Source organism: Carassius gibelio, chromosome B2, assembly GCF_023724105.1.
Source record: "Carassius gibelio isolate Cgi1373 ecotype wild population from Czech Republic chromosome B2, carGib1.2-hapl.c, whole genome shotgun sequence".
Taxonomy (NCBI): Eukaryota; Metazoa; Chordata; class Actinopteri; order Cypriniformes; family Cyprinidae; genus Carassius; species Carassius gibelio.
Window position 1 is genome coordinate 4,883,093 of NC_068397.1, and position 25,149 is coordinate 4,908,241.

General features: G+C 36.9%; 2 protein-coding genes across 7 annotated transcripts; both read right to left on the reverse strand.

Annotated features, from left to right (window-relative positions):
• Window positions 1-1,530: 1,530 nt before the first annotated feature.
• LOC127951413 (uncharacterized) lies at window positions 1,531-4,178 on the reverse strand. The gene is made up of 3 exons (XM_052549297.1): window positions 3,653-4,178; window positions 3,440-3,506; window positions 1,531-3,041 (listed from the first exon to the last, which is right to left on the reverse strand). Exons 1-3 carry the CDS (start codon window positions 3,992-3,994, stop codon window positions 1,531-1,533), a joined length of 1,920 nt encoding a protein of 639 aa, XP_052405257.1. The 5' UTR covers window positions 3,995-4,178.
• A 3,187-nt stretch (window positions 4,179-7,365) lies between these two features.
• On the reverse strand, window positions 7,366-24,731 carry abi1b (abl-interactor 1b). Of its 6 annotated transcripts, none has more exons than XM_052548553.1 (11): window positions 24,285-24,647; window positions 19,804-19,971; window positions 16,085-16,261; window positions 13,961-13,975; window positions 13,710-13,816; window positions 13,400-13,540; window positions 11,735-11,832; window positions 11,270-11,479; window positions 10,112-10,198; window positions 9,471-9,656; window positions 7,366-9,381 (listed from the first exon to the last, which is right to left on the reverse strand). In XM_052548553.1, the coding sequence occupies exons 1-11, from the start codon at window positions 24,438-24,440 to the stop codon at window positions 9,206-9,208; spliced, it is 1,521 nt and encodes a 506-aa protein (XP_052404513.1). In that variant the 5' UTR covers window positions 24,441-24,647; the 3' UTR covers window positions 7,366-9,205. The 6 variants fall into 6 exon arrangements, with proteins under 6 accessions (XP_052404513.1, XP_052404512.1, XP_052404517.1 ...); XM_052548552.1 differs by having other exon boundaries at window positions 11,270-11,482; window positions 24,285-24,550; XM_052548557.1 differs by lacking the exon at window positions 10,112-10,198 and having other exon boundaries at window positions 24,285-24,731.
• Between the last annotated feature and the right edge of the window lie 418 nt (window positions 24,732-25,149).

Genomic DNA, 25,149 nt, shown 5'->3' on the forward strand with positions numbered 1-25,149 from the left:
TCACCAGACATTTAACCCTTGCACTCACAGAAGGCCACAAGGTTCACGTCAGCTGTCCTGACAGAGCGCATTTTTGTAACATTTTACACATTATTCAAAATTTGTTAGGAATTAAAAAGATTATCATAGCTATTCAATTTAAATTTGCATGTCTGTTTTTTTAAATCAATGGGATCTGAACAATCAAATTGTTAAATCAGATATTAAGCATCTATTTTTTTTTCTTAAACACTGATTAATTTATATTTGTGAAGGTTTAGAGAGGGCTTTATGGTGAAGGCCGTCTGTCCAGACCGTTATAATAGTAGCCATAATTCAGTGTTTCACGTTGGCCCTTTGAAGGGTTCAGTCTATCACACTTATGGAATAACTTTAAATAAACGTCATCTCCTGCTCCCAGTAAAGCTTTTAATATTAACCAAATGTCTGGGAAAACCGCAAGTCTTTGTACATGCTTCTTAAGTTTCTAAACCTATTTTCAGTTTTAGTTTAGCTTCAGGATATGGTTTCAGCTGTGGTCTTTTTATAGAAACATTAAGGATGCATTCGATTTGGTGTTACTGTTACCTGTAATACATTAAATATCATAATTTCTGTTTTAAGAATAACAACACATACATAAAGGAGGCCAGAGGGCTACTTTTATTCAGTTTTATATAAACCCTGCATGTTAAAGAGCACAATCAAAGCCATCTGGTTGTTTGTGCCGCAAACACCTGCATTTAATTCCTGGGAAATGTTTACAACCTTTTTCTGCTTTTGTTGTGCAGGGATCTGGATGGACATTTGACTAACTAAATCCTGCAAAGATTTAATAAATGCTTATAACAGTAAATCAACGTTTTGTGACTAATTATAAACTTCTATTGGAAACTGAATTAAAAACAACAACATATGGCTAACACTGAATGTTTTATTCAAAGATACAGGCAAGATACAAAACATGCTGTATGACATACGATCACTTGTGAGGAAAACAACAAGGAAAATAATTCACGATTTTCATTTAGATAATGAAGTTTAATGAAGTGCAAATATAATGAAAGGATAACAAGAGCTGGTAGATGCAATTATTTTAACAATATTAGACCATACAAAAACCTACATCGCAAAGATTTGTAAGCAAAAAAGAATAAATGTTTATTTCATAATAAAAAAATATGCAGCAAAATAAAATCAAATAACATACTTGATGACACAATGCTACTTAAATCAGAAATTTACTCCGAAACAATTCAACTAATTGCTTGGACAGCAAAAATCTTTTTCAAAAGAAACCAAATCAATTGCATCTAAATAAAAACCATAATCTAAAAGTAGCTTTCCAGTCGAAAGAAACAGCATATGCTGGTTAGGTATGTTTTGATGCATGCAGCCGGTTTGAGCTGGTACTGAGCAACTAGCTCCTGCTCATAATCAGCTTATAACCAGTTCAGGACCAGCTTCCATGCATTTACCAGCATATGCTGTTATTTATTTTTATTTTTTTTTCAACAAGGTTGACTTCATGCTAGCAGATTCATGCCATGATTATGCAACTGTCCAGAGGATAGACATACTACTTCCAGCATCATAGGCAATTTGGTTGATTCGCCCTCTGACGCAGTCCACTGTAGCGAAAATCACAGTGCCATTACGCACCTGGAACGATACCCTCAGCCCCACACTTGCCCAAACGCTTCCCTCTGGCATGTGTCCACCAATCTGTTGCGCTACAGGAGCTGGCTGAACCCCCTGAGACCCGCTCTGTTGGAGCAAGGTGAGTTTGATTAGACTGCATGAGTGGATAAGCCGCAGATCTAAAGCCACACTCGCCGTCCCCGCTTCCCGAAAGATGAAGTCTCTGTGATCTTTGGTTCCAGCTAGTGCAACTTGTGGAACCGCTGGACTTGTCTGATGGAAGAGCAAGGGTTTATTTCGCACTGCACCAGAGGGGAGACCTTTCCTGGACACAGAGGCAGACAAGGCAGTGGACATAGCTGAAGGGATCCACACCAGACTGAGCATGCTAATCCCAGAGTCGTCTCCGAAGTAGCGCACATTGCACTGTGCGGGAGCAAGGATCTCAAAGGTGAGCATATCCCCAGAGTCCACAGTGGTGGCTGCTGAGAGAGAAATAGATGTGTCTCTGTAGTGAACACCAGGTTTAAATGCACGGGTCAGCTCAGCACTGCTTCCGTTGTGGTTCACGTATGCAAGCAAGTAGAAGCCCTCGGAGATACAGGCTTGACCCATGGAGTACAATGCTTGCTGGAGGACAAACTTCACAGTGCCACTTTCTCTGAAGCGCACCCCTCGGTTATCATGAGTCAAGCCGACCATGTAGGGGTCGGAGATGGATGATGTACGGAAGGCAGGACGGTAGTTGGTGTGGTAATGCGCCGAAGCAACGGCCTGAGCAGTCATTGCAACCGCACCGGTGTCATGGGACAACCAGAGCAAGCTGAGAGGTGAGATTAGGCTGCTCTGAAGGTGCACATCGTCCTTGTCTTGGCTACACTGGTTGGTGGCGCTCTTGAGAGTAAGGTAGAGTACGTGACCTGGCTCCACAGAAGTTGCTCCACTCACACTGGCGCTCTGGAGAGATTTTCCCTCCTGCTGCTCCAAACGCATCCCACTCAGATCCCGGCCTTCATCTTCACTGGCGTTCAGTCGTAAACACGCTTGAATGAAGCTGCGGCAGCCGTGTTTTAAAGCAAGGTTATGGTCAACCCAAACAAGCCCATGCTGGTGCAGCACTATCCAACCATCAGTGCAGGAAAGAAGACTTCCATCGCTGTTACCACGTATGTGAAGTTGCTTTTCAGGAAACGCACTACCCTTGGCTAGGTCAACGTTACCAGACCAAGACAGCGAGAGTTTGCTTTCAGAGGGGTTGGCACACACGGCATCATTCAAGGCTGAACATGGGGATGTCATTGGCTGAGAATCACATTCTGTACAGGCTTGACACTCCTCCATCTCAGAACTGTAAAAATAAGAGTGCCCACACTTCCCAGCGGCTGCTTCCCTCTCCGACATGCCGGAGCAGCGAAATCCCCCTGAAACAATGCACTATGCTTAGAAAGTAAATCTTTTAGAAAGTAAATCTCTTAGAAAGTAAATCTTAAAGGGGTCATCAGATGCCCATTTTCCAAGTTGGTATGATTATTTAGGGTCTTCATGAAATGGTTAAGATTCCTCAATGGTAATGTAAAAACAACACCTGTACATCTCCCTGTAGTAAGACAATCTCTGGTAATATGCTAATATTGGACAGCCCATCAGCAGTTGTGGGCGGGGCTTGAGCAGTATGATGTCATGCTTCTCAGAATGATCACTGAAACGGTTTAGGTTTTTTGGGGATTATAAAAAAGACACATTTATATGCAAACACCATGTAAAAGTAAATTTCTGATGTCCACTTTAAACAAGTTTGGAAGTCTAGTAGCCAACTTACCTGGTGTATTCAGGCACTGGTTGCGCTCTTTACATAAGTTTGGGATCTCCAGGCATTCGTCTCTGTCCTGTTGGACAATTTTATTTGTTATCTTGTATTTTATAAGATGTTTACCTAATAAGCTTTGACAGCAAGTGTATTCATTTGCAGTATTTGAACTCACATAAACCTCAGTGACAGTGTATTGCTACAGCAATAGAGCAGAAGATGTACCTGGCAAATCCTGTCAGCGTGAATGGAACATTGAGCCACCAGAAAGAATCCCGGAGGGCAAACGGTGCATTTCTCACAACGTGGCCGGTCTGCACTGAAGTCACAGTACTCATCTGCTCGGCAGGATCCACAGCCAGGAAGAGGTCTCTCAGCGTCTTTAACACTAGCATCCATGTTCATCTTATGCATTGCAAAGGCCTCCTGAGAAAAGGTCCTAACCTGGGACTGGAGACCATCCAAATGGCTCTCAATGACGCCCTGTGGGCCTTGCACAGATAACTGTCTGACCCCGTCAAGAAGAAGGTTATACTGGGTCTTGACTTCTTCCATCTTTTCAAACATAATCCGTTGCTGGTCCAGTATTTCTCTTTGGTGGGCTAGTAGAGTGTGTTGCTGTTCTCTCAGCGTGTTCTGAAGTTGCTTAACTTCAGCTTGCTGCCCTTGCAATTGGGCCACCAGTTTATCCTGACCTGTTGCCAAGTGCAAATGCAACACTAATGCATCTTCAGAAGGGACCTCATTTGTGCCTGGTCAAAATTTAAAGAAAAGCATGACCTTTTGGTTGAAATTATACTTTAGATTTGCATCACAATAAATTACTAATAACATGCATGCTTTAATATTGTCATGGAATTGACACTTCTACAAACTGGATGAGGTAGCAGCCAGCAATCCAACATCTAATCAATATCACATGGTCATGACCACATGGTTTGTGATTTTAACAAGTACTACCTCTTTTAACGAAACACAGGACTGGTCTCGTAATACCAAGCACACAATCACTGTTTACCTGGTTTGATGTCGCATGTTAACTGAATTCCAGTTGATGGTCCTCCTCGGGTTCCCAACTCCGGAAATTCTCCTAATACTTGCTCGGCTCTGTCCTGCATATGGACAAAAGTAACTCTGCTTCTCCCAACATCTGTCCCTGTGGAATGCTGTTTGGGATCTTGTCGCATCCTTACAGGTAGTGTACATTCGATTCCCTTGCACTCTTTCGTATCATTATTTGTCAGTCTTGGCGAGCCACGACAACCTCCTCCCATGCATCCCTGTGGGTTGAACACCTCAGCCGTGATGGTCCTTGGGTTTACTTTCGGACCGCCAGCCCTACTGTGCTGTGGATGTATTACCGTGAAGGGAACCGATGGGCGTCTTGGAGCATAAATTGAATATCTGCTCTGGTAATCAGGTGATCTGGATGGAGACCTTTGGCAGTGTGCTCCTGTGCAGATTTCAGGTGTTCTTTCGGTGTCTCCTCCACTCATCATTAGACAGATGAGAAACAAAAACCTCTGAGTTTCCATTGCAGCTTGTGCGGAATAGAAAAATCCTAAAGACACTTAAGCTTGGGTCTCCTGTCATCCAGAGAATGAATCAGAGCGGTGCCAAACACATTGTCCACATGGTCAGTTCCAACAACTGTTTCCAAACCGTGAAAGCATTTTTAACTCCTAAAGCGGATATATTGTCTGTCTGGAAGGGAACATGTGCTCTGAAACCTGTGGTGGAAGGTCTGAGGAAATGTCTATATGTGGCATTCCAGACGCTTAATTGGCAACAGGTTTCTCCAAGCCTCAGTTAACCCATAGAGCACCCAGATATAATACTTTTCATGGCAGCTTTAAGGGTCAATTTATAAAGAGTTTTATAATCTGCTCCACATTAGACAGGTAAATGTAGTGAATAGAGATTTCTCATGGTGTATGATGGACACAAATATAGGCATCAAAATTCAAAGGGGAATTCAATCATCACCATTTTCATCAATTATAAGCATTTATTGTTATTGTTGCATTGGTTTCAGAACACAGTGAATGTTCACCCCCCCACCCCACCCCCCTCCCAAAAAAAAAAAAAAAAATTCTGTCATCATTTATTCACCCTTAATTTGTTCCAGTTTCTTTCTTCTGCTGAATGGAAAATAAGATATTTTGATGAATGTTGTTTACCAAACAGTTGCTGATCCCCACTGACTTCCATAGTATTTTAAAAAAATGCTATAGAAGTGAAACAGCAACTGTTTTATTTCTGAAATCTATCTCCCTAATTATATGTTTCTTTAATATATGTAAATTATATATATTCAACAGTGTTTCCAAATACATCAGTGGGGATAAATCATCATTTGAGCTCTTTCACGTGTTAGTACAGGGTTAATTTTATACTTAAGCATCTGTAATTACAACCGACATCTTTAATTACAACTGACATGTGTTTGTTTTCATCTGCTGTGGGCTCATTCAAAGCTTCTGGTGTTACTTCTGACAACCACCACATTCACGTCTTGTCATGCATCTGATGTGTAATTGTGTAGGAATGAATGACATGTTTGTGTCTTTATTATGTCCTTTCATGTAACAGCTACTGTTTAATTTGCCAGATGCAATACATACAGACCTACTCAAGCACACTACATACTGAATATAATGAGAGAACTTGGTGATATAAAACTAGTTGTTCTAATTAAATTATTATTATTATACATTTTTAAAGCTATAAACGCCCCTGTTTGGTCATTGAAATGATTGTATTGTAGTGTTTCATATTTATTTTCAGAATTTCTCTGTAATAATGCATGCGTTTTATTCCCAGAGCATGAGGCCAACAGATTTACATCCGCTGCTTTCACTTTCATATGGTAACAATAGATATTGTCCTCTCTCTTCAAAGAACTCATTAAAGCCGAATGGACATCTGTTTTACTCTTGAATTTGCAGAAAATATAAATATTTTTAATACAGATTGTTTTCTTTGCATGACTGCATGGTAAAAATAACACTGTATTATATTTGACCAGCTTATCTTTGGGAAATGGTTTAATTGAACAGTCCAGTGCAGTTTCAGTTTATTGCACTGAAAGGTAATTCACAAATTGTGTCTTGCAACACAAAGTATTCTGTTCCCTAAAACTCACTCTACATGATATATTGTACTTTGCTATTTTGTATTTTTTAATGTCTCAAATGAATTCTTTTAACAAATCCTTAGGCTGCTTTATATTAGAAAATGTTTATTCTTGTAAAAGCCGTTGGCAGGCTCTTCGTTAATAAAAACAATGTCCTAATGATTCATCAAAATAAATACAACATTATAAAGCTTCCTTTCCATGTACATCAGAGTAAGATCCCTCTCAGCTATAAAACCGTTTTTATTAGATATTCAGCCAAGCCTTAAGCTTGCACATGAGGTTTTGTTCATAAAACTGGATCTGAGGAACACAAGCTTTCATGAACTCAATGAAGTCTCTTTCTGAATCATATATAAGGAAGCTGCCTTTACAGTCCATTGCATGCTTGTGTTGATGCACATATATGTCTAGTGTCACAAAATGAAGATTTGAGTATCTATTCTTTTCAGACCCACATCCCCCTCTGCTGTCCATTTAGATCAACAGATTCTGTAGAGGGACTTTTAGATGGAGAATTAAATGTTTTCTTTAATAGTGACAAAGAAAGTGTTTTTACTCAGATGGAATTTATAAGTTTTAATAAGTTTATTAATTTCTGATTTTTTTATGCTTTTATGTTTTAGCTTAGAATTTTTGTGTTGTATTGTATTGTACATTTTCATGACAGCGACTTTACTGACTAAATCCTGCCAGGTACATTTGAATAAAAATATGCTGTGAACAACTGTGTTGAATTCAAAATAAACTCAAATCAAATCCTTCCTTTTGTCATCTAGCATCTAAGCACATCTAAAAACAGTATATTGCACAGGAGAGTGCTTTATTATAAAAAGAGACTGTACATAAAAAGAAAAACAGATTATATATACAAAACGATAATAGAGATTATATTTTTTGCAGATCATCTGCAAAGGAACATTTAAATTACAGATCACTTGCACATCATATGACAAGGCCTTGCGATGCTTGACATTAGTTGGTCATTGTTCAGACAGCTCTATGTGAGTTACATTCTCACAGATATTTCACTGGATTAAATAAATGAAAACTTGTCTTCAACAGCAGTTTGAGACGCTTCTAAAAACCAGAAACCAGAATCATCTTGATGTTTGTGCCATGCTAACAGTTATGAGCTCACATTCATCAGTACTATACACTAAACTTGATTATTTTCCCCCCATGAAATCTATGGATTATCATCTAAATTCAGCAAAACGTCTGAACTGGCCAAGACGGAAAGACTAATACAGCTTTGCATGGTCCCCCTACATGAAATATACAATGACAGAAACTGATTTCTGATACTTTATGTAACAAACTGGAATCTGTGGGCAATGCTAGTGCGCCAGTGTTACCCGCTCAGTGCAACATCATAAAGTTCACAATACTTCAGCAGTTTCAACAAAAACACTATCACAGACCAGCTTGGCACAGTTTATACTCTAGTATGTGGTTGAATCTCATGAACACATGTCTAGGTCACAAAAGAAAAAGAGTCGTTTTGCGTAAAGGACACAGAGCCTGTTTTTTTTCTTAGAATTCTCATTATTGATTATCATTTTTTTTCATACTTAAATCAGCATAAATTAATGGCAGTAGAAGAAAAATATTATAGCAATGAGAATTATTTTCTTTTTTTGCATTATAGTAGGAATTTTGGGGAAAATGTGCTTAAATGTCACAAAATGCTATAATGCAAAAAATATAGGCATCATTGTCTAATAGCAAAATATAATTCGTAATTATAATATTTTTTATAATTTTTTTTTCTATTTTGGGGTGATATATATATATATATATGGTCATGCTTTTGACAGGTTTATGAAGTTAAGTCTGATATGCACAGGGTTGCCAGGTATTTGTAACAAAACCTGCTCAATTGCTAATCCAAACTAGCTTCATCGTGTTTTGAGGATCCACTGGCAAAAATCGCATTCTGGTGGGGTAAACTACACGTTTCTGGTGGGGTTCCCCTGGTAAAATGAGCATTTTAGGGGATAAATGTAGCTGTAGCTTAAATCCGCGGGCATGAAAAACAACCCGCGGCAGGCAACAGTGTTAAAGAAGCTCAAATCCGCAGGAAAACCACGGACTTGGCAACACTGGATATGCAGGAGAATCTCTGCACATTACTGCATCTGTCTTTTCCCTCACCTTTCAGTCGTGAGGTAATATGATAGTAAACATAAGCTTAACCTGAATGCAAAACATAGTTAAAGATGTAATTGTCTTTTTTATATTGTTGCCTAATTATTTTTCCAGGAATGACATTCAAACATTTCTTCCTCACGTTAAGGAAGAGCTTGACAGTTTAGTAAATAAAAATAAAAAACTAAATGAACTAGCCCTAGCTGACACTTGGCAAACACAGGTCTCTATACGATGACAAAACACGCACAAAAACAAACACTAGCGCAACGTCTCACTGTAATATATGTACAAAATATATGAGGCAACCTAACCAGAAAGCAGTGAGACTCGTTTCTTTTCATATTCTTCTGTCTCCTCAAACCTTCAGCACTGCAGATGCTTGGATACATTTGCGATTGGACGAAAACAAACATTCAGTCATATCCTAATGCACTTTGCAATGTTTGTAACTGATTGGCTGCATTATACGCCGTCTCTGGGATGTAGCTTTAGTCAGCGTAGTGCATGATGGACTCCACGTAGTTGCCTGGAAACAGTCCGGTGACACCGTTACACACGCCCTCGAACCAGCCGTCATCATTTTTCTTGATGATGTAGATGATGGCGCCCTCCATGAAGGACAGCTCATCATCTTTGTCCTTCGCGTAGTCATAGATGGCCACCACTGAAATGGAGCAGACACGGTTAGTATAGCATGGCTTAGAAATACTATCTATCCATCCATCCATCCAAAGGCAGAGGGCGCTCTCTTACCCTTCTCTAAGAAGGATTTTGGGGCCCAGTGAGGGTCTCCATCAGCATAAGGGTCATTGTAGTGCACCAGAGCTGCATCTTCTTCATCATAATCCGCAGGTGGAGGTGGAGGAGGCGGAGCTGCTTCCTCAAACAAGGGCGTGTCCTCAGGTAGCGGAGGAGGGGGGGGAGAGGGGCTGTCTGTTACTGGAGGACAAAGAAGGGGGGAAACCCTCACTATGACATCATCTATGACATAATTAATTTTTTATGTCAGATTCCCAAATTAGAACTAGAAACCTTTGCAGGTGTTTTGAGTTGATTAGCTGATTGGAACGTCATCATATTCTAATTTGTTGAGATTGGTAAATTGGTGGGTTTTTGTTAAATGTGAGCCAAAATCATCACAATTAAAAGAAGCAAAGACTTAAACTACTTTAGTCCATGTGCATTTAATACACGAGTTTCACGATTTGAGTTGAATTATGAAAATAATTGAACTTTTCCACAACTTTCTATTTTATTGAAATGCACCTGTAAATAGAAATATTAAATATAACATTTCAGGTTCGAAGAAGAATTCAGAGAGTGCAGGCTGCAGGTAGATGAATGGAGACCGTATGTGAAGGTCTAAGCACCATGCTTCTGTGTGCATTACTCACTGTTCTCCTGAACTCTGGCCACAAAGCCAGTGAGAGGAATCTGGGGCGTCAGCTGCGCCAAGGGAGGAGGTGGTGGAGCGATAGACACTGGAGTCACACACACACACACACACACACACATTCATACACATTCAGCCAGACAGACAGATGATAACAGGCAAAAAAACAAGCCCAAAGAGTTACACACAGGCAGATAAACAGACAGAAAGTAAAAGCCTTTGTGAGTTATTGTGATATGAAGACATGAAAAGCAGAAAAGCAGGCAGATCATCGGTTACTAGGTCTGCTAGAAACTAGTAACCTACTTTATTACAGAGAAGTGATTGGTGCTGCTAGTGGCTAAGAAATTACACATTTGCGCTTGATATTTGTTATCTAATGCAATGACATTCAGTGCAAAATAAAGGTATGGTTCACCCAAAATTTGTTGTTAATTTACTCATCCCCAGGCCATTCAATTTAATTGTATAACTTTTTGTTTTTTTTAGTGGAACAGTAAAGAAGATTTTTACCTGAAATTGTGGTCCTTTGTGATTCATAAAATTCAAGTCAATGGCTACTGTCATTTTTGAGAGTCAAAATGAATACTGTGGCTCCTGATGATATATTGAGGTCTTAAGAAGCGAAACAATTTGTCTGTGCAAGAAAGATGTTTTACTATGTCTAAAGTTAATAAACTACTCTTAATCAACTCACCTTTTTACATAAACCATGAGAGACAATAAAAATACATTTCATTCATTCATCCAAACCAGACATCACTCTGGATGGTTTGCATGAGGCTATAGATAATAATATCATAAATAATGTTCAGTTCTTGCACAAGCTGATAGTTTCACTTCTTAAGACCTCAATATATTGTCAGGAGTCACAGTATTAATTTTGTGTGGCCTGATATGCTTTTTTTTTTTTACTCTCAGTAGTTGCTGAATTGCATTTTATAAATTAACAAAAAAACACAGTTTCAGCTAAAAATCTGCTTTATTTTTTTACTAAAGAAAAAAGAAAAATCTACATCTTGGACGGCCTAAGGGTGAGTAAATGAATAGAAAGATTACATTTTTGAACTATCATTCATGATTGCATGAACTATCCATTTAGCTGTTCAAGTAGTTTTTAGGATCACTAAATCTCTCCCTAACTTGGAACTGAACTCACTTGTGTTCTGGGGGTATGTGGGACCCCCGTTCAGATGGGGTTGAGGCACAGAGAACTGGGAGGAGCCGGCAGGGGCGCGCCGGTAGGTGCCGGTGGCTGACACCATAGAGGCAGAGGAAGAAGTGCTGGAGGAATTGTGTCTGGAAATCTGCCGGGAGATTGTTCCGAACTGAGACATCGGGATCGGGCCCAAACCTGGACCTTGAGGAACTACTGCGGACAGGACAGAGGAAAAGGACAGTCACAGTAGATTAGTAGAAAAACATTGATGACTCAATCAGGGGTGGGAGGAATTACCAAAATAACCAGTTTCAAAACTAGCATGGCCACTTGGGTTGGGCGATATCCCCCCCAATTGTTTTTCCATATTGATTATTAATGTTATCAACATAAATTTTATCATCTTGATATGATGTTGATCATCGCCCAACGCTAATGACCACTGTGAAAAATGTGAGCGGTCACCTGGTGCCATACTGGGAGGGGAGGGTGTTGGAACAGCCAGAGGGATTCCCATACTATTACTGCTGTTCTCTCGACCGCCGCTGCCCCCACTACTGCCACTGAGACAAAGAAAGATAGAGTCACAAAGAGCTATGAAACCAACCAGCATGCATTGTCATAAATTCAGCCCACTATCAAAACCTTTTAGAACTTGAATCTGGAGGATAAATGCGATAAATCAAAGGTTTAGAAACAGTTAACGGTTTTTTTCAACCTCAATCGCCTTCAGTTTTCCTCAGTGAGTATAACAAGCCCACTGGGAAAGCAATCACTGAGGTGAATCAAGTTTATGAGCTAAGAGAAGAAGACTTCCAGATTTATACTTCAATTTAAACAGTGCCATAGAACTTCAAAAATCACTGATAAATAAGGGTAAGTGAATGCCATAACTTCACTGATCAGTTTTTTGAGAAAGGAAAAGGAAATAAAGATTATGAGAGTTCAGAGATGTTCTGAAGTTGCATCAACATAAATCATTTTTAAAGGTTAGAAAACACATAAAAGCTAATTTCATGGCCTTTATATCTCAAAATTGAGACTATTTCCTATAACTGTGATTTGACAATTGCAAGCTTTAAAAAAATATCTGATGTGTGGCTGTTCTGATGGTGTTTTTACATTCTAGCTTTTGTAAAAGTCTAAAATTCAACTGGAGATTTTTGATTTCAGAATACACTAACATTTAAAAGTTTGGGATTAGTGAGATTTTTATTTTTATTTTTATTAAAAATACAGTATTATTTAATTAATTTAATTATTACTGCGATGCAAAACTGAATTTTCAGCAGCTGTTACTCCTTCAGTTTCACATGACATTAATCTAGGAAACATTTCTTACTTTTATCAATGCTACACAGTTGTGCTGCTGAATATTTTAAGGAAACCTGAAACCACATTACATTTTTAAGAGTCTATGATGAACAGAAAACTGAACTAAATCTAGACACTTCAGATCAATTGAATGCATCCTGGCTGAATGACTTATAATGATGCATCGGTAAAATGATGTGAAACATAGGTGTTTTACTATGTCTAAAGTTAATAAACTACTTTTAATCAACTCACCTTTTTACAAAAACCATGAGAAACAATAAAAATACATTCATTTCATCCAAACCAGACATCACACTGGATGGTTTGCATGAGGCTACAGATAATAATATTATAAATAATGTTCAGTTCTTGCACAAGCTGATAGTTTCGCTTCTTAAGACCTCAATATATTGTTGGAATCACTGTATTAATTTTGTGTGGCCTGATATGGTTTTATTTTTTTTTGACTCTCAGTACCTGCTGAATTGCATTTTATGAATTGCCAAAAAAACACGGTTTCAGCTGAAAAATTGCTTTATTGTTCTACTAAAGGAAAAAAATCTACATCTTAGATGGCCTGAGGGTGAACAAACAAATAGAAAAATTAAATTTTTGAACTATCATTCATGATTGCATGAACTATTTAGTTGTTCAAATAGTTTTTAGGTTCACTAAATATCTCCCTAACTTGGAACTGAACTCACTTGTGTTCTGGTTGTATTCCATTGGCTGAATAAAAGCAAACAGTAGTGTATATTCCAGTATGGCCAGCACAGTGTCCCATCAGAAGGCCTGTGTTGTCGTGAGCTGTACCTGTGCGTTCGAGGTCTCTGACTGAGCGAGGCAGTGCGTCCAGGGCTGTTCTGGCTGCCCAGGCGAGCCGGACTGGTCATGTAGTCATTAGGCACCACAGGAGGCTTGACTGGCTCCAGCGTCTTATACGGTGTGTTTCGTCTGGAAAACAAAACAAACACACACATTTGTTACAGTGGAAACTACATACAAAACATGATGACATTCAGATGCCAGACTCCTAATAGTATAAATAAAAACCTTTTTAAAACATTCTAATAATGTAGGTACACAAAAACAGCATTGGGAAAAGTGTAATATAGTGATTTACCCCAGGGTACCTCTCCCTGCCATGGGTGGGCTCGGGGGCTTCTGTGTGGGGGGATTCGTCCTGGATAATGTTCCTCCACCTCCCCGAGCTGGCTGGGTATTCCCTTGCTGAAAGACATTGAATTATGAAAATGCACTATAATCTTCATTAGACAACACTGTACAAAAAAAGTTTGATGTTTGGGAATAAAGAACCAGTGGTAGTGATGCAGGGGCCAGAAAGCATTGTGGGTTGTGTAAGGCTGTACTTACCTTTGCTTTAAGCCACTAAGCGAAAGCATTAAGGAAGAGAGAAGATAAATCATGTTATTTAATCACTTTAACTTAATAAAAGAGTGAGAGAGGAGAAGCGAAACAAAAGACCTTTGAAGAAAGAACAAACAAACACTGATTTAATTAGACAGATGCGAATCAAGACAGAGCAGAAAGTCAAAGCTGCTTGCACAAAACAACTGAACGATAATCGCATAAACGTCAGTCATAATTACAGTCTAATCGGGTTCATCTACAACAGAAAGCAGAATTATGAAATGTCTTTTCTAGCTTACACTATTTATAATAAATAATTATACCGAATGCTCTTTATTATAACGCGATGTGACAATGGCTTGTTTTTTTTCATTAAACAACTCACATGTAAATTTAACTGAACATATTACAGAACATTTTAAAAGTTAAAAATATATAATCATAGCTGCCCAGTAAATACTGTATGTAAACCATCTTTCAAAGCAAACTGCCTCAAATATGCATTTCACTGAATTGTTGGTATATTTGGCCCACAACAATCTAGTTTAGCTTATACGAGTTAATAGGGGTGGGTGATATCTCGATATTTAAAATATATCGAGATATTTTTTTTGCTCCATATCGCCCAGCCCTATGAGTTATTATGTCATAACATTATGGAAAATTTTAATTTTACTCTCCCATACTCCTCAAACATGTTGCTAACAATATATTATACCTTTTTTTAGTAAGTCATTAATAAATATCTTATAATGCTTAACAGTTTTTGGTAATTGCTTTAGAGTCAATTACGAATAAATGTATATTTAAATGGATAAAAAATCTGACATTTATGACTGAAGTATATACTAACATTTAAAAGCTTAGGGTTTTTAAAAGAAGTCCCTACTGCATTTGGTGAACATAAAAGTAACATTATGAAATATATATATAAATAATTCTCTTTCTTTCTATACATATATTTCTCTTATCTGTCTGTCCAGACTTAGATACATACATACATAATTTATTTATTAATGAGGTAGTTCATTCAGTACCATGGTATATATAGACAGTACTTGCTTTATTACCGTTTAATTAGGTAAAAAAATGTAAATAATAAAAAATGTTCATTTAAACACCAAAAAAAATTACTAGTATGTTCAGTAACATATTAGATTTTGCTGTGGTAACATAATTGAAATTTGACTCATACTATTATTGATTTTTGAAATTTTGGTATCAATCCGACATCCACTAATATGATAATGGCAATATAAAGCTGTGTCTGATGGCGGAGGAGAGAGTAGCACGTCAATCACAGGTGACAGACACAGAGAGAGCATCATTTGATGAGTTAACTGTCCTAATTACAGAGCCAGTATGAGGGCAGCCTGCGGGCGTTTACTCCGCCGGGGGGGGAAGGCCAGCGCACATCAGCACCAAACTAATGAAGCCGTTAAAACAGGACTCGGGGTGAGCCCTCAAGATCTGCCTCAGTCATATGTACAGGGAATGAAGAGGCTGAAGAGCTAGAGAATAATGTTGACAACACACCATCCACACCAATCACTGCTTCATCACATAAAAACCATGAAAGACACATAAAGGTCAAAGTAAAAAGGCAAAGACAGCTTTCTTAATTACAATCTTATTTCAGATAGCGACAATCTAATGTGATAACATCGGTAAGAGGGTCCAGAGAGCAAAGTGATGTCATTATAACAGCTCGGAGCTGACACTGATGGACATGAATAATTTAATAACATGAATATAGTGAGGGAAACCCGAGAGGGGTCTACAAACACACACACACACACACACACACACACACACACAGAGAGAGTAGATCATGATGCATCAATTTCTTTATCAGTTATCCAGTCATGACTCTAAACTGTCTGAACTACACTTAAAGGGACAGAGCACCCAAAAATGTATCGGTTTCATTCTTACTCTGAACACGAAAGAAAATATTATGAATAATGCTGGTAAGCAAATGATTGACGGTAGCCATTAAATTCAATGGCATGGAAAAAATACAATTTAAGTCAATGACGAACGTAACAAACATTCTTCAATACACCTTCTTTATACTGATAGTAAGAATGATGCTTGTCTTGTGAACATCAGACATGTCAAACTTACTTTAACACCGTGACCCACGTCATCCAGCAGGGTGTAATCTATGGGCTTCCTGATGTAGCGCACGGGCCGCTCCATGTTCCCGGGGGCGATGATTTTGTGGGTCCGAGATGTGTTTTTGTTGGTGGTGAGGATCCCGATCTCTCGTCTAGCAACTTTTTCTTTATGAATGTCTACAGTCTAAGTGAAAGAAATGTTGATTTGTAAATATTTCATATCCTAGCGTATATACTGCTTCAAATGATGTAAGAATGATGCGTGAATACTAATGAAACGTGACCTCATTAGTATTCGTAGGCATTTGTATCCATATATTTGGAGGGGTACCGATAAATAAATTGAATGACATTTTTAATGAATCTCAGTATACATAATTACAGTAATACAAACAATTCAGTATCTATTGACCTTAAAAGAGGATTGTTTAAATCTGTCCATATATACAATTATTTATATTTTAGAACATTTCTAATTATTGATACATTTAAATTTTATATATACTGTTCAAATACAGTAGGGGTTAGTAGGTTTTTTTTTTTTTTTTTTTTAAAGAAATTATTACTTTTATTCAGCAAGGATGTGATAAACTAATTACAAGTGACAGAAGACATATTTATAATGATTTATATTTAACCCCTTAACTGTCACTCACATTTTTGAACATTGACTTTGTAGTGCACCATCCAAACTTAAATTTTTATAATTTATGAATAAAAATATTTAGTAACATGATATTGATGTACCATTTACATGGAAATGCAATGTCTGATTTTAAAATGGGATTTAAAGGATGAATTTTGAGAGTTTAAGTTTTCAGTCGATATATAACTTCTGATGATTTCTAAAATGTGATAGAGAAAAAGTCAACAAAGAAGTGTTCTTTTTTAAACAAAGGTCAAAACTCCAGTTATAATTTAGATTTTTGAGGGTGCACTCTTGTCATAATTTAATCGATTACTTTTCCTACATAATTTTTAGCAAAAAACACTGGTAAAATATATATTTGGGTTAGACCTTTCCAACGATATATAGTTTCTCAAGATTAGATTAGATTTAATTGCAATATAGTGAAGTAAATGTAGGCGTCCCACAGAGTGGACGGGTGACAGTTAACAGGTTAATAAATGCAGTTCAACTGAAGTTTCTGTTTGCCAACATTGAGAATAATAATAACGTTTCTTGAGCACCAAATCAGAATATTTCAGAATGATTTCTGAAGGATCATGTGACACTGACGACTGAAGCAATGGCAAAAAGTGTAATAATATTTCACAATATTAATGTTCTCAAATAAATACAGCTTTGGTGAACATAAGGATTTTTAAAATATAATTTGTGAAGGTTTGTTTATTATGTATTATATAAGTAATAACAATTTTGGAACAAAGGTAGATTTTTCACCTGTTATGCTCTCCTAATCTGCTCATAAAATCTGATTCTCAAACTGTTTTTGTTTTGTTTGTGAACTTGCAAGGAATTTGAATTTTCGATGACTTTTCGGATAGCTTTGATCCAGAATCCAATATTTTAGAACAAACAATTTCTCACTGGATCAAGTGTTATTGGCATTAAATTGGGATCTGAGACATAATTTGCCTGCCATTTGTGTCCATCTTCTTAGAGACAAGTGGTGACAAACTAGTTCACAGGAGCCTTTTAACTTCAGAAGAAGGCCAATCATCAGATCTAGTTTCCATTAAGGCTCTACTCTAGCACATAATGAGGAAACAGGATCTCTTATTATCTTTAATAAACACACTCCATCTCCCACTTTGGATGAAAGAATTCACTCCTACATTGTGTTCAAACGGTGATGCATGTACAGAGCAGACTAAAAGTGTCTAAGTTGCTCTTTACAAATCACGGCTTGCAGTAAAATTAAGCTTACATTAGACAGGACTGAGCTCAGGCTCAGTTTTAAATTAAGGACTTTAAATTAAATTAAGGACTATCTTTCTCTTATGAATATAATAAAACTAAAGACTTTTTGGAGTTATGAAGGATGCAGTACTACTCTATAGGTACTCAAGATTAACAGGATATTGAGTGAAAACGAGCATTTCACCCCCCCTTTAAGAGTAGTCCCTTACTTTACTTTTTCAAGAGAAAAAGTCATTAAATTACAGTAACTAATTACACCCAACACTGCTCCTCTCACACACTTACATGACAAAATAGCATGGTCGAAATGGCACTCAATGGCAGGTAAATTAGGAAGGAAAATGTTCATTGAAAGTTGTCGATAATTGTAGGTTTTGCTGTAAGTAAGAGTAGAAATTTCTCAGAAAGCATCAGTAAAGATCCAAATGGTTGTCTTAAGTTGCAAAGAGCCTGATTTGAATTTAAGATATTTAAGAATTTAAGAAGTCATTTAAGCGACAATTGCATGTTAATTTCAATTAGTAGCAGCTCTGATTTCAGGCAGAATTTTTTAAAATACTAATATCAGAAAGGCTTTTGGTCATTTACCTACCTTGAAGTAATTTAAACGGGGAGCTGCCAGAAGGTTAACATGCAACGATTTAATAAAATTGATATTATTGTCATATGTTATTGTTATTTTTTATTTTACCATTTTTATTTAAATTTTAACTGAATGAATGAACAAATGAATTAAGGCCAACTGAATTTTATAATAGTTTTTAAGTTTTGGCAGTTTTACAATAAACAGTGTGTAAAATTGGAGAATCATGTTCAATCCAGTATATTGTACATTGCTATTTTTGTCTCTTTGTTTTAAAAGCACAATATGTAAGATTTTTGTAATAAAATATCCAAAAACCACTTGCAGTTGTGTACTTACGTTATCCCAAAAGCTCCCAAGGATTTGTAAATCCAGAGAAATTCCCATTTTAAATAATGACTCGTTCCTGGTCACTGTCGCCTATCAATGATGTAATATCCGTGTTATCCTCGGTTTCCGGGGAAAAAAAATGCTGCTGTACAGTAAAACTAAATCCATTAAACTGACGCGAATACAATAAAAATGTAATTAAGTGTCGACTGCCACATTAAATATAGATTTGCTCAATGTTAGATCATGATTCTTTTTCCACGTTTTTACATTGTTACGCATTATAACAGATCCTACGTCTTGTATGACTGTTTATAATACGTAACAATGAAAAAATTAGTCTGTTGAGGTTATGGCCAATCAGAGGCGTTCAGATGAGTTTTCTGTTGCGCTCTCACAAATTCTCTCATCGTAAACAACAAAGTGCTGATGTACCTATGATGTAAGAGATTCATTCATCAAACAGTGTATAGTCAGCTTTACTGATTATAAGGAGAGTTTTTTGAGAGTGCTTAAACTCGCGCTAGGACTGAAGTCAGTCATTTTATTCTTTGAAACTATAAATGTTCTTTATTCACGGTTTGGATAATTGAGAAAGGTACATACAGGTAATTAAAAAGAAATAATTAATTACCTCATCCGTGAATTCCATACATCTCTGGATGGTGACAACAACATCTCCCATCGTTCCACTCTCCTTGATAGCGTCATCAAGCTTCGTCTTTGCTAATGTTTTGAAAATGCGACATCTAGCGGCAAAAACTTACATATTGTGCCTTTAAGTTCTGGATTTTGTAACAGTAAAAGAACAATTTCAGCTTAAACCCTGCTTCTAAGGGTGTTAAAAGTAGTGAGAAGATAACTGATGTATTTTTGGGGAAGGAACACCTGGTTGTGTATTGTTGGTGTTGTGGTGCCCAGGGCTGACCTGAGAGATGTGGTTGATGGAGGACTCCATCCTGCGCAGCTGTGAAGCCTGAATATCCAACAGCTGCAGCACATTGTTGGCTAAGGCATTGATCTGATAGGCCACGCTCGCCAGGGACTGGGTGGTGTAGGCTTTGGTCTCCTCAAGGGCTTTCCTCTTGTCTTGTGCCTAAGTATATAATTGATACCACAAGTTTTAAAGACATAGTTTGCACAAAAAGGAAAATACTGTCATCTGTTACTCGCCCTCATGTCATTCCAAAAATCGGTTTAATTTTCTTTCTTTTGCTGAACACAAAAGTCTTTTGAAGAATGTTGGTAACCAAACAGTTTTGGTGATCATTGACTTCCACTGTATTCAACCCTATCATCCACAAGAAATCATTTCCCAAATTAAAAGCTGTTGTGCCTCTGTGAATGATGATGTAAAAGCATTCTGGAATTGCAAATGGACTCTGGAGGAAATATTACATCTGATCAGACTGTCATGTGGAAAAAAAAAAATTGGATTTCCAATGAAAGGCCAGAGCAACATACTAGATAAAGGTTCTGCAGGATTATCCATTATAAGGGTACTACTTTTCAAAGGTTTTGGGTCAATATGATCTTTTTCTAAAAAATATGAATACTTTTATTCAGCAAGGATGAACTCTTTAGAAGTGAGAGTAAAGTAATTTTTGAAGTTACAAAAGATTTTAATTTAAAAATAAATGTTGTTCTTTTGAACTTCCAATTCAATCGAAGAATCCTGAAGAAATGTACCATCATGGGATCCACAAAATTATCACGTAGTACAACTGTTAGCATAATGTTTTTAACAATAAGTTAATCAGCACATTAGAATGATTTCTGAGCAATGATGCTTAAACTTCAGCTTTGCATCACAAAGAATAGATTATATATATATATATATATATATATATATATATATATATATATATATATATATATATATATATATATATATATATATATATATATATATATATATACATATATATATATTTTTTTTAAATAGAAAAATAGAAAAGGTATTTTAGATTATAATAATATTCTGTAATATTTTTACAGTATTTTAATATGCTTTTTTATTATCAAACATGCAAACTTGGTGAGCATAAAATACTTTTCAAAAACAAAAAAATCTTAACAACCATACGGTAATATATACTGTAAGTTATTTTAAAATAATGGTCACTAAAATCTGGATAATCGCATGGATTCCATTTTAAAGTCTGACGAAAATTCGATTATACTGTAAAATACTGATTTGAGAAGAAATAAGAAAGTGACTTCAGTGACAGATATGAGACAGGTGGTTTAGACACAAACATTTGACCACAGAATGCTGTGAATGACCAATAGTTTATATTTCATACAGTCATGTAATAAAGCAGGAAATTCTGTAAACTAATGTGACAAATGACCCTAAAAAAATCTGATGAAACCAGCAGGCAATGCCCAGAGTTAAACAGTCTTCAGACAAGAGCATGATGCAACTCAGACACCATTTCAGCGATAATCAATTTCTTATTGTTGCTGAAATTCAAAACATTTCACATTTCAAACTATTTCCCGTTCCATCAGAGACTTAGCGTCACAGACATGAGCAGACATTAAAACTAAACACACATGGACTTCTCATTGTGTTTTTTAAAGAAATTAAACAACATATGGAAATAATGTTTCACATGATTTTAGCACATTTCTATGTGGTTGCTCATTGCTTCAAAGTCAAAAACATGTATGTAAATGTAAAGGAATTAGCTTTGGCATACTGATAGTGACCATGTCAGAATACCGTGACATGAATACAACAGCTGATGAGAATACATGAAGCCCATAGAGCTGACTCGAGTCTTATATTGTTAACAATTCGCCTGCCCCAGCTGTTCCTTCACGTCAGCTGTTCTCAGACCATGTGTCTGTCACCACGGGGGACACACAGATGAATGGACACATCAATGTCCTGCCTGTGATGATGTCCTACTAGACTACTGCCCAACAGATCTAAGACAGTTAATGACTTACCATTTAGACGGCGTAAAGCAATAGGTTTTAATGATTAATAACCTGAGCATTTATCAGGTACTGCTGGGCTTTCACTTATTATGTCCAAAATGTCATAACAAGCCTTTATTCATATTCATATTTACAAATGTACACTGCTATTTGAAAGTTTGGGGTTTGTGTATGGTTTATTTTATTCTCACCAAGACTGCATTTATTTGATTAACATATAGGCTAGTGATACCAGTACTACTTTGAAAAAATAGTACATAAATTCTAATATGAGGATTTACTGCTCAAGAAACATTTATTATTATCAATAATCACATGCTGTTTAACATTTCTGATGCATTCACATTTGAACAGAGAAAGTTCAAAAAACATTTGTCATTTCTATCATTACAAATGTCTTTAGTGTCAATTTGATTAAAGACTCATTACAGGATAAAAGTAATAATTTATTGAAAAAAAAAGATACCTTAACTCTCATTTCTACTCAATGTAAAGCATTCCTCCAAAATAAAAATATAAATTCTTTTCAAAAGAAAACTGCCACAGATTTTAAACAGTGTACAATTTCTTTGTCATACCCAAATGAACATTACTAAACTATGATTCACTCTTCATGACACATGCTAGAGTTCATTCAAAAATGGTTTTAATACTGCTTCGGACCAGAACGATACACAGCAAATCACAAGAGAAACATCTTTGAATCATTTAGTCCTCTCATGAGTCCTCTGTGTGTATATCTGAGAACATTAGCATCATTGCTAAATCATCTCACATGAGGTTTCAAAAACAGTAAATATGAAGAACATAGCATTGGATTCCCAACATTCTTGTATCTTTCTAGATGAATTATTAAAAAGTATTTTTATTAGTCAGAATACACCAGTGTAGAACCATACTGTGATATTGCACAAATGTCAATAAGGAGGCAAATACCATACTCACATTAACAGTACTGCATCATGGTCTATAAGGTATTGTATCAGTAAATATTATATATTGCTGGCTAAGAGAATTGATGTCAGATCATATCATGAGGAAATGTTCAATTTACACCCCTTTCATTAAACACATTTTATCAGCAAAGAAAGAAATATCACTATACATTTCCAAATAGATCTAAAGCCTTCCCCAAAAAACAAAGCAGCGTTTATCAATTTGACAAAAACTAAGGACAGTGCTGTGAAAAAGAACAACTTTACATGAATAAATAAATAAACAAACCTCTTCCTCATACATTTATATTGCTTTTCCGAAGTTCAATAAATTTGAATCTATATGAAGTATTGATTTATGGTCTGAAGACAGCTGGTGAGAGATAAACACAAACCAGACTATGAGCTGAAGAAAGATCAGAAATTTCGCCAAGATCAGACCTGATATCAGGTGAAGCTTGTGTCTGTGTCTAAGCTGAGGGTTTGAGTTTAACTAAACAACCCATCTTCATCAACCTAAATGTCTCTTTGGTGATTCATGAACCTGTGAAGGAACTGATCAGCTCATCGTGACAGCAGAATGTCACACACAGGCTTTAATAAAACATTAGACATGCATCACAACAAAATATTCATATATTAAATAGACTTCCAGGATTATTGTTTACTTTGAAAGAATATACTGCAACATTTGGATATCTTAAGCAATGCTCCCTAGCAGGCTTTCTCACAGTGTGTGAGTGAAAGGGCTCGAGTGAGACACACACACACATTAACACTCAGGTGTGTGTCAGCAATAACTCATTCACACCATCACCGACATTTCGCGTCTGGGCGTCTCGCAATTCCACCTCACAGGCAGTACACATTTGCACAACACACACACACACACACACACCATTCACTGCACTGGTGGTGAAATGCTTTTATTCAAAACGTGGATGAAGTTCAACAGCGTTTAGAGGTTGAATGAATATCTAATATATCTGGGCTTTCATCATATTTATGTCACCCAAGAGGCACGGCACCCGTCTGGACCTCAAAAGAAAAAAGAAGAATCCCGCGGACAAATGCAACAGTGTAACATCCAGAGCATGACGTATTAGTTCGAAAAATGACGTATTGGCTTCAAACACGTTTGCAGTCGCTACATTGACGCTGCTTGACCTGCAATATGCGATCAGATATCGTGAAACTAGACTGGATATGTATCGATATAAAGACCATTAAGCTATTATTTCTGTTTTGTAGAACTAGAACGGTCTCCATCCATCGCAGAGAAAGCGGCTCGTCTCTGACACACCCTCTGAAAGTGAATTCGTGCATTGTGTGCATCAGCCTTAAACAACGCTAATATCGTCCAGATATAAACGTTCAGCATTCATATTCAAGAAGATATCACGCCTCGATGAGCGTTTTGATCAGGATCCTCTGTAACGCTACATATGCTGTGCTCGCATTTCAATCACATCCTCACTGATTCAGACAATACATGAAAGGGGAAGATAATTTCTTCGAGCCATACCTGCACATAATTGTTCTCGCAATATTCCGCGACCCTTGAAAGGTTTTGGTAGCTCTCCACAAGGGCTCTTTTTCCAGCCGGGATTTCTTCCTCTAACAACATTTGTAGCTCTGCCATCTTACATCCCTCTGCATTACTCTTCTCCCCCTCTTTCATTGAAACCAGCGGAGCTTCACTCTCCGACAGGAGGTCCCTCGCCTGGCATTATGGGATTCCCGTTGGCTCCTCTTTTTTTTCAGCAGTGAGACGATTCTCCACGCAGCGCTTTACGCACTGGGCTGTGATTGGCTGCTCGGCTCTGAGAATTCATTATTTGCCAATGGGAGAGGAGTGCGATTTTCTCAGCGGTGAGAAATACCGCGATTCTCTACAACAGTTTTCTGACCAGACTGTGATATTCGACAAGCTGCAGAGTTGCACTAAGGGATGTATTGAGATTTTTTTTCCCACTTTTTGTGTTTAGGTTTTTACACATTAAGAATGTGCCGCTGTTTTAAGTTTCTTTAGAGGTAATCCTTGGCTTTACATTATAATAAATCATTTAATAATGCTATACAATGATGATAATCCTATACAAATATTGGTATAATAAAATAAATTAATAATAATGCGGCAATAAGTTATGAAAAATATACGCGCTAAGCACTACAACTGACGTACAATGATTTAAAAACAAAAACACCCACAGCCTTACAAATAAAAAATATCAAAGACCTAGTAAAATTAGCTAAAGGAGCAGATGCTTTTCAAAAATTATAAACCTATTGTATATTGTGAACTGATCTATTCAGCTTTTTCAGAAAATGGGCAGCTTCTTGCTAAAAATCTCAGCTCGATCAAAAGCCGTTTAAATATACTTTCGCAA

Bases quoted from the DNA above. Each gene is read 5' to 3' on its own strand.
- LOC127951413 (XM_052549297.1), bottom strand. From the start codon at position 3,994: ATGTTTGAAAAGATGGAAGAAGTCAAGACCCAGTATAACCTTCTTCTT. The intron at 3,507-3,652 runs GTACATCTTCTG...ATTGTCCAACAG, and splicing joins ACGCTGACAGGATTTGCCAG to GACAGAGACGAATGCCTGGA. The intron at 3,042-3,439 runs GTAAGTTGGCTA...GCATTGTTTCAG, and splicing joins CCAGTGCCTGAATACACCAG to GGGGATTTCGCTGCTCCGGC.
- abi1b (XM_052548552.1), bottom strand. From the start codon at position 24,440: ATGAAAGAGGGGGAGAAGAGTAATGCAGAGGGATGTAAGATGGCAGAG. The intron at 16,262-19,803 runs GTCAGCCCTGGG...TCTTTCACTTAG, and splicing joins CCATCAACCACATCTCTCAG to ACTGTAGACATTCATAAAGA. The intron at 11,483-11,734 runs GTGACCGCTCAC...TCCTGTCCGCAG, and splicing joins CCCTCCCAGTATGGCACCAG to TAGTTCCTCAAGGTCCAGGT.